At 41.9% G+C, this 15,967-nt stretch overlaps 1 protein-coding gene across 2 annotated transcripts in view; it reads right to left on the bottom strand.

Moving 5' to 3' along the window:
- The window catches only part of cfap77 (cilia and flagella associated protein 77), a 171,684-nt gene that overhangs the window by 32,146 nt on the left and 123,571 nt on the right, over positions 1–15,967 (bottom strand). For both annotated transcript variants that reach the window (XM_080212258.1, XM_080212257.1), the window contains exon 5: positions 3,167–3,272. In XM_080212258.1, the coding sequence (XP_080068384.1) occupies positions 3,167–3,272 (106 nt within the window). The remainder of the gene's footprint in view (positions 1–3,166; positions 3,273–15,967) is intronic.

The following is a 15,967-nucleotide window of genomic DNA, read 5'->3' as shown; positions in this document are numbered from 1 at the left end:
TCTCGATCCTTTCAGGAGTGAAAACAGTTTCTGTCCTCCTACTTTGTCTAGACTCCTCATGATTTTGAATAGCACTATCAAATCTCCTCTCAACCTTCTTTTCTCCAAGGAAAGTAGTCCTAACTTCCCCAATCTATCTTCATAACTGAAGTTCCTCACCCTGGAACTTTTCTGAACTCATCTTTCCATACAGCAACAGGAACTCATTACAATACTCCAACTGAGGCCAAACTGGTGTTTTATATATGCTCAACAAACTCTCCTTGTTCTTGTACTCTATGTCCCTGTTAATAAAGCCTACAATACTGTGTGTGTTTTTTAAAATCACTCTCTCAACATCCTGCCATTTTCAGTGTTTGACATACCTAGATCGTTCTGTTCCTGGACTCCCTTTACAATTGTACCCTTTAGTTTTTACTGTCGCTCCATGTTCTTCCCCACCAAACTTACCCACATCACATTTCTTCATATTAATAAATCTTAAATTTTAAGAATATTAAAAAACCTTACCACCACTTACTAAACATGATTGATACTGATAGGTTGTATTAATACTTAGCACACCTACTGGTAGTAATAAACCTTACTTAAAATAAAAGGATAACTCTCATCAGCTATTCATTGGATACTTATTGTTCATCTTAATATTTTTAATTCGTTTAATTTGCCAGTTGTTTAGATTCCGTCTTGAAGCAGCAACACCCACCAGGCAATAAATTTCCCTATGAAGTCACACCTTGATTTTTGGTTCCTATGGGATTTTGAACCCAAAGGCTGTTCACAGGCTAGCCCCGCTCTCCTCCCAAATCTCCCCATGTTATGGCACTGCTATCCTCCAAAATCTCACAGCTTTTATAGTCTTGATCTCTTACAAAAGTTTACCACATTATGATCCCACAGTCCTCTGAAAATCTTGCCATTTTTATGATCCCACTCTCCTCCCAAATCTCACAGCTTTTAGGTCATGAAGGCTGCTTCAGGCATGGCCAAAGGATGCCTTTTACCCAGTTTAGCAATAAATCCACCTTCTGGTTAGAAACAGGCCACTAAGTGGCCCAATTTCTAATCCAAAATTGTGCCTCTTATTGTAGAATTCATCATCATACTACAAGATCCAATTATGTTAAATAAATACGACTAGTGGTTGAGACTTTGCACTTGCATTTTGCTCATGATTTTTTCCTTGGAGAAAAGAAGGGCCACACTACTGTTGCAAGTTACTTCCGGCTGGTGTCAATTTCCTGCCTTTGTTTTTTTAATTGTGATTATTCTCTGAGAATTTCCACACAATATGACGCAGATCTTTGAGTGTGACACTGTGAGGATCCAAATTAATCCCAGATATCAGAGATGGAATTTTCTGTGTAATTCTTCAGGACATGCACAGGCCAAATATGTGGCCTAAAAGATCAAGTAATTTTGGTTATACTCATAAGCACAATATATCTGGATCACCTCAGTCTTTTAAGATCATCAAATGATCCCTCCAACCAAACACATTTCCACTTATAATGATGACCCTGACCCCATTATAGACCATATCCAAAAATATTTCCTGCAATTGTGCTTACTTAGGGAATCTCTTCAAATTTCAATCAGATTTTCAAGCATAGCAGAAAGCAATATTTTCCTGCTGTCTTATTGCATTATTCTGAGGATTTTAGAAAAATTAACCCCACTGAGACTTGCAATGTATTTTCTTTTTCATTTAATGCATTTTTATGGCATTTGGATTTATTAACAAAGAAGTCTCCCTCATTGTAAGTCAGACCCCAATTAACATATTCAGCAATATTCTCAGCGCTCTCCTTGCCCATCTCAGCAAAGTCACATTAAATATTGAAGAACTTCACCTTTTGCATGTTCTTCAATATATCGTTCCTAATTGAATGATAGTTAAATGAATTAAAATCTTAATTTCCATATTTAAGGAAGGAATATGTTCACTTTCCCAGGGCTTAACTGTTTGACTCTGATTTAGACTTAATTGGATTGGAGGAGCATCATGAAGGTGAGTGGCCTGAATGCATTCTCTCTCTTTCGCCCTCCCGCTCAGGCACCTGCCCCCAAAAGGAGCACAAGGGAGAAGATAGAGAGGTGGGCTGTGGAGGCCACAAGGAACAATGGTTTCAGCAACAACCCCCACCTGGTCCCCTGCCTGGGGCAGCTGGAGACTTGACTGGGCGGCGTGAGGAAGCATCTCTTAGTACGTTCATGGCTGTCCCAATTTCCTCCTCGGCAGGTAAAATGTCAAAATTCTGGGGGCCTTGATGGGGTGTGTGTGTGTGTGTGTGTGTGTGTGTATCTATATGAGTGAGTCTGTCAGCTTGTGTGACTGAGTATGTCTGTGTGAGTGCAAGAACCCTGAGAGTGGGAGTGAGCCAGACACAGACTTCTGCCTCCTTCCCCAAAAACATGTCCACAAAGCAAGCCAGGAGAGGAGGAAAACCCAGGCTGAAAGGCAACCCGTTTCCAACCCCACTTTCCTATGAATTCTGCCAAGGCTAGCTCGGAGTGTATGTCATCAGAGAACACAAGGTCAGTGTTTGTTAAACCAACTCCTTATATAGGCCTTGTTGCAACCCCTGCCATGGTAACCAAGACTTGGGGCCTGGTGGTCTCTGTACTTCTGCTTCTTAAGTGACAAAGCAATAACAGGTATATTGATTAACTCTCCTGCTTGGAACTTTTTAATGCTCGTTTTCACTCTTTCTGAAACGATCAATTTACTGCTTTGACATTGATTTTTTTTTGGAAATTCATGTTTAATGTTGTACTAACCCTTATCTTTCTGAAATTTGCTGATTGGTCCCTTGATTGAGAAATTAACTGACATGTAACACCTCCCCCCCCCAACAGAAAAAAGGTTGGACAAGCCTGCTCCAGTTCATCTGCTTGATATAAGAATATAAGGCTGATAAAGACAAGAGTATTAGGAAATTGTTATACTTGACAATGTGTTCAAGTAATAGAAAAGCAAACTTAAAGTTTCGCATTATCAGTGTACACTCCCAACTGGAGTTATTCTGTATTGCAATTTTCTCTGAAAGAAAATCAATTTCTTCCAGGTCAATTTAAATTGGGTCTCATTCCAACTCTTGGTATGAGATGCCCTGCGGTGGTTTCATTTATAAAATGCATTTATACTGTTAGGTTGCACACAAACCTGATGGGTCTTTTTCTTCTTCTTCATCTGGTCTCTTACTTTCTGCTCGTCTACCCATTCCTTCTGGAATTTATTCTCCAGCAGGTCAAACATTGGAGTAGAGGGCCTGGGGAGAAATGTTACGAGTCAGTAAGCACCTTAAGTTGATTCTTATTCTACAGCACTTCTTTCCCCTCTGATGAAAAACTATAGCTAGAATTTGACTACTTGGAAGGATAATGTGAAAAGGAAACACAGGGCCTGATTTTATCATCGCGTTGCGAAAACTTGGTAAAGTCGGGCGTGAGGTGAGTAGTGTGATTCACGCCCACCTCCACGCCAATTTCTACCTTTACCAAGGCCCAAAAATGGCCGCAATTGGGACTGCGCCAGAAACGGACATGCATTTAAACTGACTTAATGGGCTGCACGCCCAACTTTACCGGCACTTCCTCGTTACCACTGCGTTTGCCCATCCAGAATTGGCGCGAAACAGACATGCTGTACAAAAGATTCAGGCACCCGTGTTAGCGAGGAGGTAGGTGCCAGGCGACCGATGGCTCTCTGCTTGAGATCAGTGAGGGTGGAGGGTGGGTGGTGGGGGTGGGGGGTGGTGCCTGCTGCCAATCTGCCTATGATCAGTGAGGGGGAAGGGGGTCTGCTGTCACTCTGCCTTATTCAGTGAGGGGGAAATGGGGAGTCCACTGGCACTGCCTGTGATCAGTGAGGGGAAGAGGGTTCCGCTGCCACTCCATTTGAGATTGGTGGTGGGGGGTCGAGGGGAGAGGGGCCCGTGTTTGGTCTGGGTGGCGAGGGGATAAGAGGGCCTGTGGGGTCAGGGGAAGGCACTATCCGGCCCAGGAGTGATGTGGCAGAGGAGTTGTATTCTATCTTTTTTTTCCTGCACATGCACAGTTGGAGGCACCAATCAGAGCTGCAGGATTTCAGGTGCGTTAAGCCCCACCCACAGACTTCTCCAGCGTGATTTGGAATTGCTGATACTTTTTCAGGCAAGTACATAGTGGGGCACCTGAGAAAGGTCTAAAAGTTGGATCTGAAACACTCCCAGTTTCAAGTCTGCCCAGCACTTAGAATCAAAATAGGGCCCAATAAGCTTGATTTGTGCCCATTGTCTATGCATGGAAAATACTTGTAAAAAAGTTATGAATGAATCTGATGGGATAGACACAGAAAAGATGTCCAAGCTTGTGGGAAGACCTGAACCAAATATAAATATAAGACAATCACTAACAAATCTAATAAGGAATTCAAGAGGAATTTCTTTATCTAAAATATGGCTAGAATGAGCAACTCGCAACCGCAGGAAGTAGTGGGAGTGAATATTATTGATGCATTCAAAGGGAAGCTGGATAAGCAACATAACAGGATAAAGCATAAAAGCATTTGTTAATAGGGCTAAATGAAGAGGATTGAGAGAAGGAATGTGTGGAGCATAAACACCACCTACTGAACTAAATGGCCTGTTTCTGTTCTGTAAATACTTTGTAGTTTTATAATGTTACATAACATCACTATGTATAATAATATTTTAGTGAGGTAACAACCATGCACCTCACAAAAATGAAGCACTATGGAGTGTTAAAATGAGATTCTGTATCAATCCAGGTATTTATCTTCACAGTTCTTCCGGCTGTGCTTAACATTGCTTAAGGTACACAAATAAAAGTGATGATTATTCCAATTTTAATTTTCTTCTTATGTAAACTAAATTAATAGCCTTTCTATCGCTCTTTACCCAAGTAAAAAAGATTGTTAAATTGATTTAAAATTACTTTAAGATATAGAACTGATATCAGACAAAGATTTTAAATAATGTAAATAACAAACTGGATAGTTACCCAGGAAGTATGGGGCAGAAGAATCCTAGTCTAATTGTACGTAACTACAATGTGGAGATGCCGGCGTTGGACTAGGGTTAGCACAGTAAGTAATCTCACAACATCACGTTAAAGTCAAACAGGTTTATTTGGTAGCACAAGCTTTCGAAATGTTGCCCCTTCATCAGGTGAAGGGCAACACTCTGAAAGCTTGTGCTACCAAATAAACGTGTTGGACTTTAACCTGGTGTTGTGAGATTGCTTACTCCAGTCCAACTCTGGCATCTCCACATCATGGCTGCCAAAGACACTGCAAGCGGCTGGCTGAAAGTGGAGAGGATCTCCAAGCAGATTGCGCATATCGACACAGACATCAAGTTTCGACAAAGATGCAAGAAAGCAGACAAGATACCAAAAGGACGACAGATCACGAACCCACTCAGGTAAACCTATAATACAGGCTACGCTGAGAGACTTTGCCATTGTAACTCTTTCGCATTCCTCAACCATCTCATACACGAGCTCTATAGCAGATGCCGCAACCTGGAAACCAAGATAGAGTCCATATTGTCAATTTGCTCTCGGGGTGCAGACCAGCTGCGAAACACTGTCAAGCAGACGAGTATGTAACTACAGAAATGACTACCTACCTTGCCCAATCTAGTCAGAGCCGACAACCCCTCCTGACCCGCGTGTTCCCTCTGACCCTCACCCCGACTAACTCCGACGAATTCCCAACCCAAGAATGTCTCCTGCTGATACTAACCCCTAACCACCTGATTATCCCTCTCCGACTGACCAACTGACAAGACCAAACTAAACCTTAACTTGAATACCCCATCTAGACCTGTCCTGATTACCCTAGGCCCACCTACACTCACCCACCCTACCGACCTGCTATCCTACTGACCTTCCACCCTACCCATTCAGTCGTTCAGTCATTCACTAACATTCGCACTGGACATTTAAACCTACTTTATGGCATCCAGTGTGATAAAAAAGTGAGCAAGTCCAGTCTTCCCCCACCCCTGACACCACTCTGCTGCAATGGAATTCTCCGACAGAATGAAAGCTCCGCATTTGTGGAGAAACTGGGCTTGGAAGACTCAACCCAAAATGCGGAGCTATGTTAGGATGCAGAAAACTATGATTAGGACAGCAATCTGATGGTAATTGCTCCTTCAGAGAAGATCTATGCTAACATTGTGATATCACAATGAACACTAGGAACACTGTGTGATATGTATTTTATTAAGGATAAGAGATCTGGGAATGATTATGAGTCAGTAATTTCACCAATGGCCCTGTGGTGCACTGGGTAGTGTCCCTACCTTTAAGCCAGAAGCTCTGGGTTCGAGTCCCATCCCAGGACTTGGTGGCTAAGGAAGGTGTGTTCATAACATGGCCAAAGAGGTTGAGTGTCAACCTGCAAATCCTTCTAACACACCAATGGTGGTGGTAAGAGTGGGAGAGGCTCCTGATCAGCCATGCTTGATGCAGAGTGATACTTACAGATGCTTCCCCAAACAGGACAATGCAGTGGCAACTCACCATTAATCATGGAAGAAGTCAAGCTCACCAGGTCCTAGCCACTTACATGCAGTTGTAAAAATGAACGTTCTAATTTGATTGTTGGCAGGGAAATTAATTTGAAGGGGAAAACTTCATTCTAAAAAGGTGACTTTTTAATGAGCATGCAAGATATACTATTGTATGCAAAAAGGCTTCCTGACATTGTTCATCAGGAAGCTCAACTCACTTTTTAGGTCCTGGGATCAGAATTCCTGACATTCATCGCTTTGTCAGGTAACTGACTTTTGACCTTGTGCCAAATTAAGATCCCTCATCTACCAAACTTCCCACTGCTGGTGGGCACAGAAGATTCCACCCGAAGTTTTAAGTCAGCACTTCAGTGCTCTTCAGCACTTCTGACAAAGGGTCATAATTGGCCTGAAATGTTAACTCTATTTTTCTCCACAATTGCTGCCTTACTTGTTGAGTAATTTGATAATTTTCTGTCTTATTCAGATTTCCAACATCTCCAGTGTTTTGCTTATGAATCTCATCAAGAGGCCTGGCTGTTGAACAAACTACTGGTGTATAATTTTAAAGATTTTATAGCTGCCATGTGGATTCAGGAATGAGGTTAAATGGTGAAACTACTTCAGGATAATTTTTATTGTTCTAAAATAATGCCAGTTGATATCATAAGAAATTGTAGTCAGGGTGAGATCAGTTTGTGTGTCTAGCAGGGCTGTGTATGCAGTTGATGGACTCATTGGATGATGTGGTGGATTGTGGGTGGCACACAGAGGCACAGTAGTTAGCACAGCTGCCTGCCTCACTGCCAGGACCCAGGTTCAATTCCAGCCTCAGGTCACTGTCTATGTGGAGTTTGCACATTCTCCTTGTCTCTGCGTGGGTTTCCTCCAGGTGCTCTGGTTTCCTCCCGTAGTCCAAAGATGCACAGATTAGGTTAATTGGCCATGCTAAATTGTCCCTTAGTGCCGTGGTAAATGTGTGAGGTTATGGGAATGGGGCCTGGGAGGGATTGTTGCCGGTGCAGACATGATGGGCTGAATGGTCTCTTTCTGCACTGTAAGAGTTCTATGATGATTACATGAAAGAGCCAAGGTACCCTATTCAGTTGATAGTTTGCTGTCAGGATGTGTTATCATTTCAAATGTGTTGTGTGATGATCTGCAGTCAATTAGTAGAAACACCTGAATGTATATTATGTTGATGTTTGAGTTTCAACATTCAGCGAATCACTGAAACTAAACATTTTTGTGATGGCCAGCATTTTCTCTGTATTAGAACTGCAATGTAAATTTATTTGCTGTATTTCTGAAAAAATGTAAGTACAGAGTTAAAACCTTTCGTTAGAAATAAAACAGATGGATTCTGGACCAAAGAGAAAATCAGTTAATGTAGCTGAATAAACATTAAAAGCTAATTTAGGGATTAAAAATGTCTTTTGGTTCAGTACACTTCTTTAATTCCACTATTTTATTTACTGGTAAAGGTTTACAGAAAATCTTTTTGCAGACATATATTAGAAAAATATATGCGCATATTTTGTCAAATGCAAGGGGCTCGAAGAATTAATGTGCTTTTTTTATTTGAATAGTGAAAAGTCACTGTTACTGCAGCAGGAGAGCTCATAATGAAAACAGTAAGAAGCATTCACCTTTCGTACTTGCATGGAGAAACTCAAAATCTGCCCATGGTCCATTCTATCTGATTCACAGCTGGGAGTGTGTGCAATATTGTAACACTGTCCCTTTGGGGACAGGTACACAATACAGGTTTCCACCTGCACGCTTCTATTCAGTTAATTGTTCCCTTCTGGCCCAGTCTGTCTGTACTAACAAGGACAGTAGCAGGATGGTAATTGAAGTACTTAGCAATACACACATGAACAGGATACTGTGACTAATTAGGGAGGGGTGGGAGGGCCATTGGGCTTTTTAATTGTTTGTGGTTTATGGGAAAATCTTAAACTGAGAAGATTAAAATATGCAATAGGGGCATGCAATAATGTGCTCCTGAATTGTATTTTTAAAAAGATCTGTGCACAATATTGAAACAAATATTCAGATGTAACACAGGTACTATGGATCTAGTGATATCAACTCTTGTGTTGTTCCTTACTGTCAAAAAATATTTTCCGTCTGCTGATGTCCAGTACTTGAGGTTATTCCTGTTATATTAGTAGCAAAAACAATATCAAAGATGGTGATGAAGGATAAATAAAACTTTTAACACTTTCCAGAAATAATCATTTTAGTACTTGTGCAGATTGGATTTGTCAATCAATATCTTTCATGTCCCTTCCAACATATTTGGGTGAAGGCAGTTTTCCACATATTTTTTCAGTGCAGAACTGAAAGATTGTTGTGCTGTCCCAGCTACAATCTTTTAGATGAGAATCCAAGGCCACCTCAGTTAGATATAAAAGATTCCACAGCTCTACTCAAAAGGAAGTTCTCCCTGGTCAACATTTATACTTCAATGAACTCTGCTGAAACAAATTATCTGCTCCTCTATCAGGTTTCGTGTCTATGGGAACTTGTTGTGCAAAAATTAGCCACAATTGTCATTACAACAATGACTTGATTGAGTTTCCACCCAACTAAATGAAAAAAATGAATCTTTATGTTGAGATTCTGGGAAGATTTATGGGTCACTTTTATCACACACAAATGATGCAATGACATGTTGCGATTTACATCAGGGGTTGAATATAGAACATTCAATGACAGTATACATTTATACATAGAATTCTTCACATGGATGGAAGTACCTTTAAGCACTTTACCAAAAGGAGGAAAAGTTGCAATGAAGGGAAAGATGGAGAGAAATGTAAAGACTAGGGGGAAAAAAACCATGGTCAAAGTGGAAGATTTTCAGGATGTTTCTGAAAGCAGGAAGTGGCAAGAGAGGATTTGGTAGGGAATTCCAAAAGGAACAATTGGAAAGTCCAAAGGTGCAGTTAGCAGTAGTGCACTGGAAGGAGGAGAATTGACGAGACATCCAGTGATGGAGGAGCAGGGCTGCGTACAAGTTGTAAAATAGGAAGGAATCACAAATGCAGTGGGGCTTTGACATGACTTGAAAACAAAGAGAAGAATTTTGGAATTGACACACAAGGGATGTCAGTGGAGTTGAAGAGAATGGAAATGGGATTTATATGGCTGAGAGTTTGTGCTAAGTATGTTGGATTAGCTGGAACTTATAGAAGGTGAATACTCATACAGAAAGGTAGCAGATATCCTGAGTGTGTTCAGGTTAGGTTTTTGCAAGAACATATCCTAGGACCAACAAGGCGGCAGACTATTGATTTAGTGATGTGTAATGACTATATTTGGTAAACAGGCTAACAATTAACTAATATTGACCATAATATGATTGAATTAAATGTTGCTGGGATTCTGCCAGCCAGCTGTACTGCTTGAGTAGCACAACAGGCCGGGAGCCATCAGTGGGGGCCTGTGGTAGGACTCATGACCAGCGTGTGGCTGATTGCGAGTTTCCCAGGCCCATTTTTTTGGAGACCAGCGCGGGGCTGATTACTATACAGAAATTGTCATTTCCATATGACTAGCAAGCCTGGGATAGTAGGTTCAGGGCCCGCAAGTAACTTCCCCCCACACCAAGCAACTGGGAGAGATTCCCACCAGCGTGATTTACAACTGCTCTTGACCAATAGGATCAGGTGTGCTCACCCCGCTGGTGGGGACAGAGGCCATTGAGGCAACCCCCCCCCACCCCCCCCACCACCACTGTGGCACTCAGGCACTGCCCAAGAGGCACTGGAGGCAGGGCCAGAGGGGGTAGAGCCTACTGCAGGGCAGGGACTACTGGGTGGGGCGACCAGTGGGGTGGGGTGGGGTGGGGGGGCCCTGCTTCACACGCTGCAATGGCATCGATGGGGTTGGGAGGGAGGAGGTGATCAGGGCAAGCCATGGGGGTTGGGGCTGGACCAGCGATCAGGGTAGGGAAGGGGGTTGGGTAGGCCAGCGATCAGGATCACGGTGGGGAGGGTTTGGGTAGGCTGATGATTGGTGGAATGTGTAGGTCGGCCGGCAATCGGAGGGGAGGGTGGTTGGGGAGTTTGATTGGGAAGATGTCGGAAGGCCAGCGATCAGGAGGCTGGCAATGGGTGGGGCCAGTATGCATGCACTGATCTCTACACTGACAAATCCGTGCATCGCAGTGGCCTGCTCAACACTATGCTATCGGCCTCTCCAATGGGATTAAGCCCACCCCTCCTTTCCTGCGTGAGTGCCAGGGATTCGTGAAATTAAGTACACCCAAAATACGGGCAGGCAAATTTCCAGTCTTCCTGCCTGTTGGGCACTTAGTTTTGTTTTGGAAGAATCCAGGCTGTTACGTTTGGAACTCAGAAACACAACGCAACAACTAAGCTTCTAGATTTAGATAAAGCCGACTTCAACAGAATGAGATAGAGACATTCTACAGTAAACTGAACAAATATATCCAGGGATAAAATGACAGAAGATCAATGAGAGATGCTCAAAAGGGAATTTAATGTGGTACAGAACCAGGTTATCCTGCTAAGGGACAAGTACCTCACTTGTCAAGAAAAACAGACAACTAAAGAGGTTAGGGACAACATAAAATTGAAAGAAAGAGCATACAAAGATGGAAAAAAAAGACCTTGGCAAATTGGAGAGAGACAAGAAGCAGCAATGGGTGAAGTTAAAAAAAAACTACAAAGAGGGAATATGAAAAGAAACTTGCAAGGTATATCAAAATCAACACAACCTTTTACAATTATATTAGGGGAAGATATAAGTGGTGATTATTTGGTTTGTTTATCTTCAAAATGTGTGTAACTTATTAGTGATTGAAACGATTTTTTGAGTTATAGTAAGGTTTACTAGCAATAGTAAAGGTTATTGGGAGAAGCAGTGTTTATTACTTATAAATTAATTAACTAATTGCAGGGCAGGTGATGTGTTCCAACTGCAGAATAGAATTCCTGAACACTAAGGTGATCCAAGTCAAATACATCTGCAGTATTTGTCTGTGGAGTTTCTACTCTGAGTCATTGAGCTGGATGCTGAACTGCAGATACTATAATGTATAAGGAAGGAAGAAAGTTACCTGGACACTTTGTACTAGGAGGCAGTCACATCCCTCAGATTAGGTCTTCTAATTTGGTCAGTGGTCAGGAAAGGAGGGTGTGACTGTGAATGAGGCAAGTATGGGGATGCAGTTGATAGAAATGAAGCAGCCTCCGCCTTTGTAATTGTCCAACAAATCTTGCAGCCTGTGTAGATGAAACTGGTTGCTTCAGCGTGGATAGCAAACTGACCATGGTACAGAAAGCCATTCAAGTGGGGGGACTTAATTGTAATATAGTGGTAGTTGGGGACAGTATGGTCAGGGGGATTGACACATTCTCTGGAGCTGAGAGTGGGAGCCCAGACGGCTGTGTTGGCTGCTCAGTGACAGGGTTCAGAATATGTTGTCTGGGCTGGGGAGGTGGAGAATCCAGTGGTTGTGGTTGCAACAGGAGGGGAAGGATCCAATGGTTGTATATCAAGGACATAGGTAGAACTACGAAAGGGGTCCTGCTGAGGGTGTGTCAGCAGCTAGGGGCTACATTAAAAAGCAGATTCTCAAAGGTAATAATCTCTGGATTACTACCTGAGCCACAAGCAAATTGGCATAAAGCACTTCAGATTAGAGTAAAATGCATGGCTCAAAGGTTGGTTTGGGAGAAATGAGTTTTGATTCATGGAGCGCTGGCACCAGTCTGGAGAAAGTGGAAGTTATAACTTTGGTACAGTGTTCAGATGAACCATGCTAGGATGAATGTTCCAGCAAGTCATATAACAAGAGTGCAAAAAAGTGGGGGCAAGGAATCAAGTTTGAGAAGATGTGATAAATGAGTTGGGAAGACAAGGCAAAAGAGAATGGGAGGAATCAGAGAAATGATGCACAGTGTGTGGGAGGAAGGAACAGAGTGTACAAACCTATGAGTGCACCACGACATAAGAGTAGAAATTACAAAAAAAGTAAAACAGACAGGTGGATTGACAACACAAATAGAACTAAATCTGTATGATTTGACAGACATTACGGAGACCTGGCTGCAGGATGACAAAGGAATAGACCTGAATATTCAAGGATATGTGACATTTAGGAAGAATGGGGAGCTTGGAAAAGGACTAGCTCTATTAAATAATAATGACATTGGCACAATAGAGAGAGATGATCTTAGTTCTAGAGATCAAGATGTAGAATTAGATTGGGTAGAGATGTGAAATAGTAAAGATAAGAAGTCACTTGTGGGAGTGGTTTATAGGCCTCCTGTAGGACAAGGATACAGGAAGAAATATTGAGGGCTTGTATGAAAGGAACAAAGATAATCATGGGTGATTTAAATCTACATATAGATTGGACAAATCAGGTTGGCAGAGGTAACCTGCATAGAACATAGAACATTACAGTGCAGTACAGGCCCTTCGGCCCTCAATGTTGCGCCAACCAGTGGAACCAATCTAATGACCCTCTAACCTAAACTATTCCAATGTTATCCATATGCCTATCCACTGACCATTTGAATGCCCTTAAAGTTGGCGAGTCCACAACTGCTGCAGGCAGGGCATTCCACGACCTTACTACCCTCTGAGTAAAGAACCTACCTCTGACATCCGTCCTATAATTACCACCCCTTAATTTAAAGCTATGTCCCCTTGTGTTAGCCATCACCATCCAAGGTAAAAGGCTCTCACTGTCCAAACCTGGATGATGAGTTTGTAGAATGTTTTTGGGATATTTTCTTAGAGCCCACATTATAGCACTAACCAGAGAGGAGACTACATTGCACCTGGTAATGTGCAACGAGGCAGAATTAATTAATGACCGTTGGTGAAGGTGCCTCTAGGTAGCAATGATCATAATATGATTGAATTCCATAATTAGTTTGAGTGATGAGATGAGTGGATTTAAGGCTAGTGTTTTAAACTTAAGTAAGGGCAATTATGAGGGCATAAATACTGAACTGGCTAATGTGAACTGGGAAATTATGTTAAGGGATACATCAGTAGAGTTGCAGTGGTAGATATTTAAGGAGATATTTCAAAATACTGAGAAAAGATGCATTTCAGCAAGTAGCTAACTAAAGAAGTTGAATATAGTACCAAATTGAAAGAAAATGCATAGAATACCACAAAGTTGAGTATCAGGTGAGAAGATTGGGCAGAATATGAAGTTTAGCAAATAATCGTTAAAAGGTTAATAAGGAGGGAGAAATTAGAGTATGGAAAAAACCAGCTAGAAATATAAAAATCGATTGTAAGAGTTCTGAGTTTATAAGTATTTAAAAGGGGAAAGAGTAAGTAACATGAGCATTGATCCTCCAGAGAGACAGAATAGGGAATTAATAATGGAAAATAAGGAAATAACAGATGGATTGAACAGATATTTTGCATCTGTCGTCACTGTACAGGATACAAATAACATCCCAGAAATAATTGTGAATCAGGAGGTGAAAGGGAGGGAAGAGCTTGAAACAATTACAATCATAGGAAAAGGGTATTGAGAAAATGATGAGAACTAAACTCTGACAAGTCCTGATGCACTTTATCCTAGGGTCTGAAACGAAGTGGCCGCAGAGATAGCAAATTTTCCAAAATTCCCTAAATTCTGGAATGGTCCCATCAGATTGGAAAGTAGTGAATGTGACTCCTCTATTCAAGAAATGAAGAAGACTTTTACAAAATATATATGTAAGAGCAAGATAACTTGGGAAAGAGTAAAGCCAATCAGGAAGCATACAGGCAGGTAATCTGTGTGTGGATCCTGATGACATGGGTACTGTGCTCAATTAATACTTTGTGCCACACTTCACAATGGAAAAGGATGACATAGGTGTAAACATTAGGGTGGAGGACTGTGAAATGTTAGAGGAAATTAACATAGAAAGAGAGGAGGTACCAGCAGGTTTGCAGCCTTTAAAGTGGATACATCTGCAGGCCCGGAATAGGTGTATCCCAGATTGTTAAGGGAGGTGATATCAGAGGCACTGGCAGTAATTTTCAATCCTCTCTGGCTATAGGTAAGATACCAGGGGACTGGATGATTGCTAACATTGCCTCATTATTAAAAATGGGATATAGAGATGGATAAAAATATATAGGCCAATTTGCCTAACCTCAGTGGTGGGGAAGTTACTAGAAAGAATTCTGATGGACAGAATATTTTTACACTTGGATGGATATGGATTTACCAGGGATAGTGAGCATGGCTTTCTTAAGGGAAGGTTGCGTTTGACAAATCTAATATATTTTTTGAAGAAAGTGTTGATGAGGGTAATGCATTTGATGTGTTCTATATGGACTTTAGCAAGGCTTTTGAAAAAGTCCCTCATGGCAGACTGAATAAGAAAGTAAGGGCCCATGGGATCCAAAGTCACACATTGATGAGAGGCAGGAAGCAGAGGGATGCTTCTGTGACTAGAAGTCTGCTTCTAGTGGGGTGCTGCAGGGCTCGATGCTGGGGCCATTGCTATTTGTGATATACACTAATAATTTAGACTTAAATGTAGGGGGTATGATAAAAAATTTTATGGATGACACAAAAATTGGTAGGGTAGTAAACAGTGAGGAGGATAGTCATAGACTGCAGGAGGATATCCATGGACTGGTCAGGTGGGAGGAGCAGTGGAAAATGGAATTCAACCCAGAAAAGTGTGATGTAATGCACTTGGGAAGGGCTAACAAGGCAAAGGATGATACAATGAATGGTAGAACCCTAGAAAATACTGAAGGTCAGAGGGACCCTGCTGTGCATATCCACACATCCCTGAAGATGGCACGGCAGACAGATAAGAAAGTTAAGAAAGCAAATGAGATATTTGCCTTTATTAGCTGTGGCACTGAATACAAGAACAGAGAGGTCATGCTGGAATTTACAAAACGCTGCTTAGGCCAAAACTGGAGGACTGCATGCTGTTCTGGTCACCGCATTAAAGGAAGGAAGTATTACACCAGATGAGATTTACTAGGATCCTAACTGGGTTGGAGGGTCTGATAATTGAGTAGACTGGGGCTGTTTTCTTTGGAGCAGTGAAGGTTGAGAGGGAACCTGAGAGAAGTGCATATGATCATGAGGGTGAGAAGAAGGGCGAATAGGAAGGAACCTTTTCCATTAGTTGAGGGATCTATAACCAGGATTGAAGGCTAAGAGAGGAGCTGAGGTTTTCACTCAGCAGGTGGTGGGAGTTTGGAACTCACTGCCTGCAAGGATGGTTGAGTCAGAAACTTGTAACATTTAAGAAATGTTTAGATATTCACTTGTGTTGACATAACCTCTAGGATTATGGGCCAAGCATTGGAAAATGGGATTAGTGTAGTCAGATCTTTGTTGACTGGCATGACACAATAGGCCAAATGGCCTCCTTCTGTGCTGTAATAATCTATGAATCTATAAAGGCAGGAAACTACAG

Source organism: Carcharhinus amblyrhynchos, chromosome 25, assembly GCF_965287045.1.
Source record: "Carcharhinus amblyrhynchos chromosome 25, sCarAmb.v2.hapA, whole genome shotgun sequence".
NCBI classification, from domain to species: Eukaryota; Metazoa; Chordata; class Chondrichthyes; order Carcharhiniformes; family Carcharhinidae; genus Carcharhinus; species Carcharhinus amblyrhynchos.
Note: the sequence above shows the minus strand (reverse complement) of the source record. Positions and strands in the feature narration are given on the sequence as shown.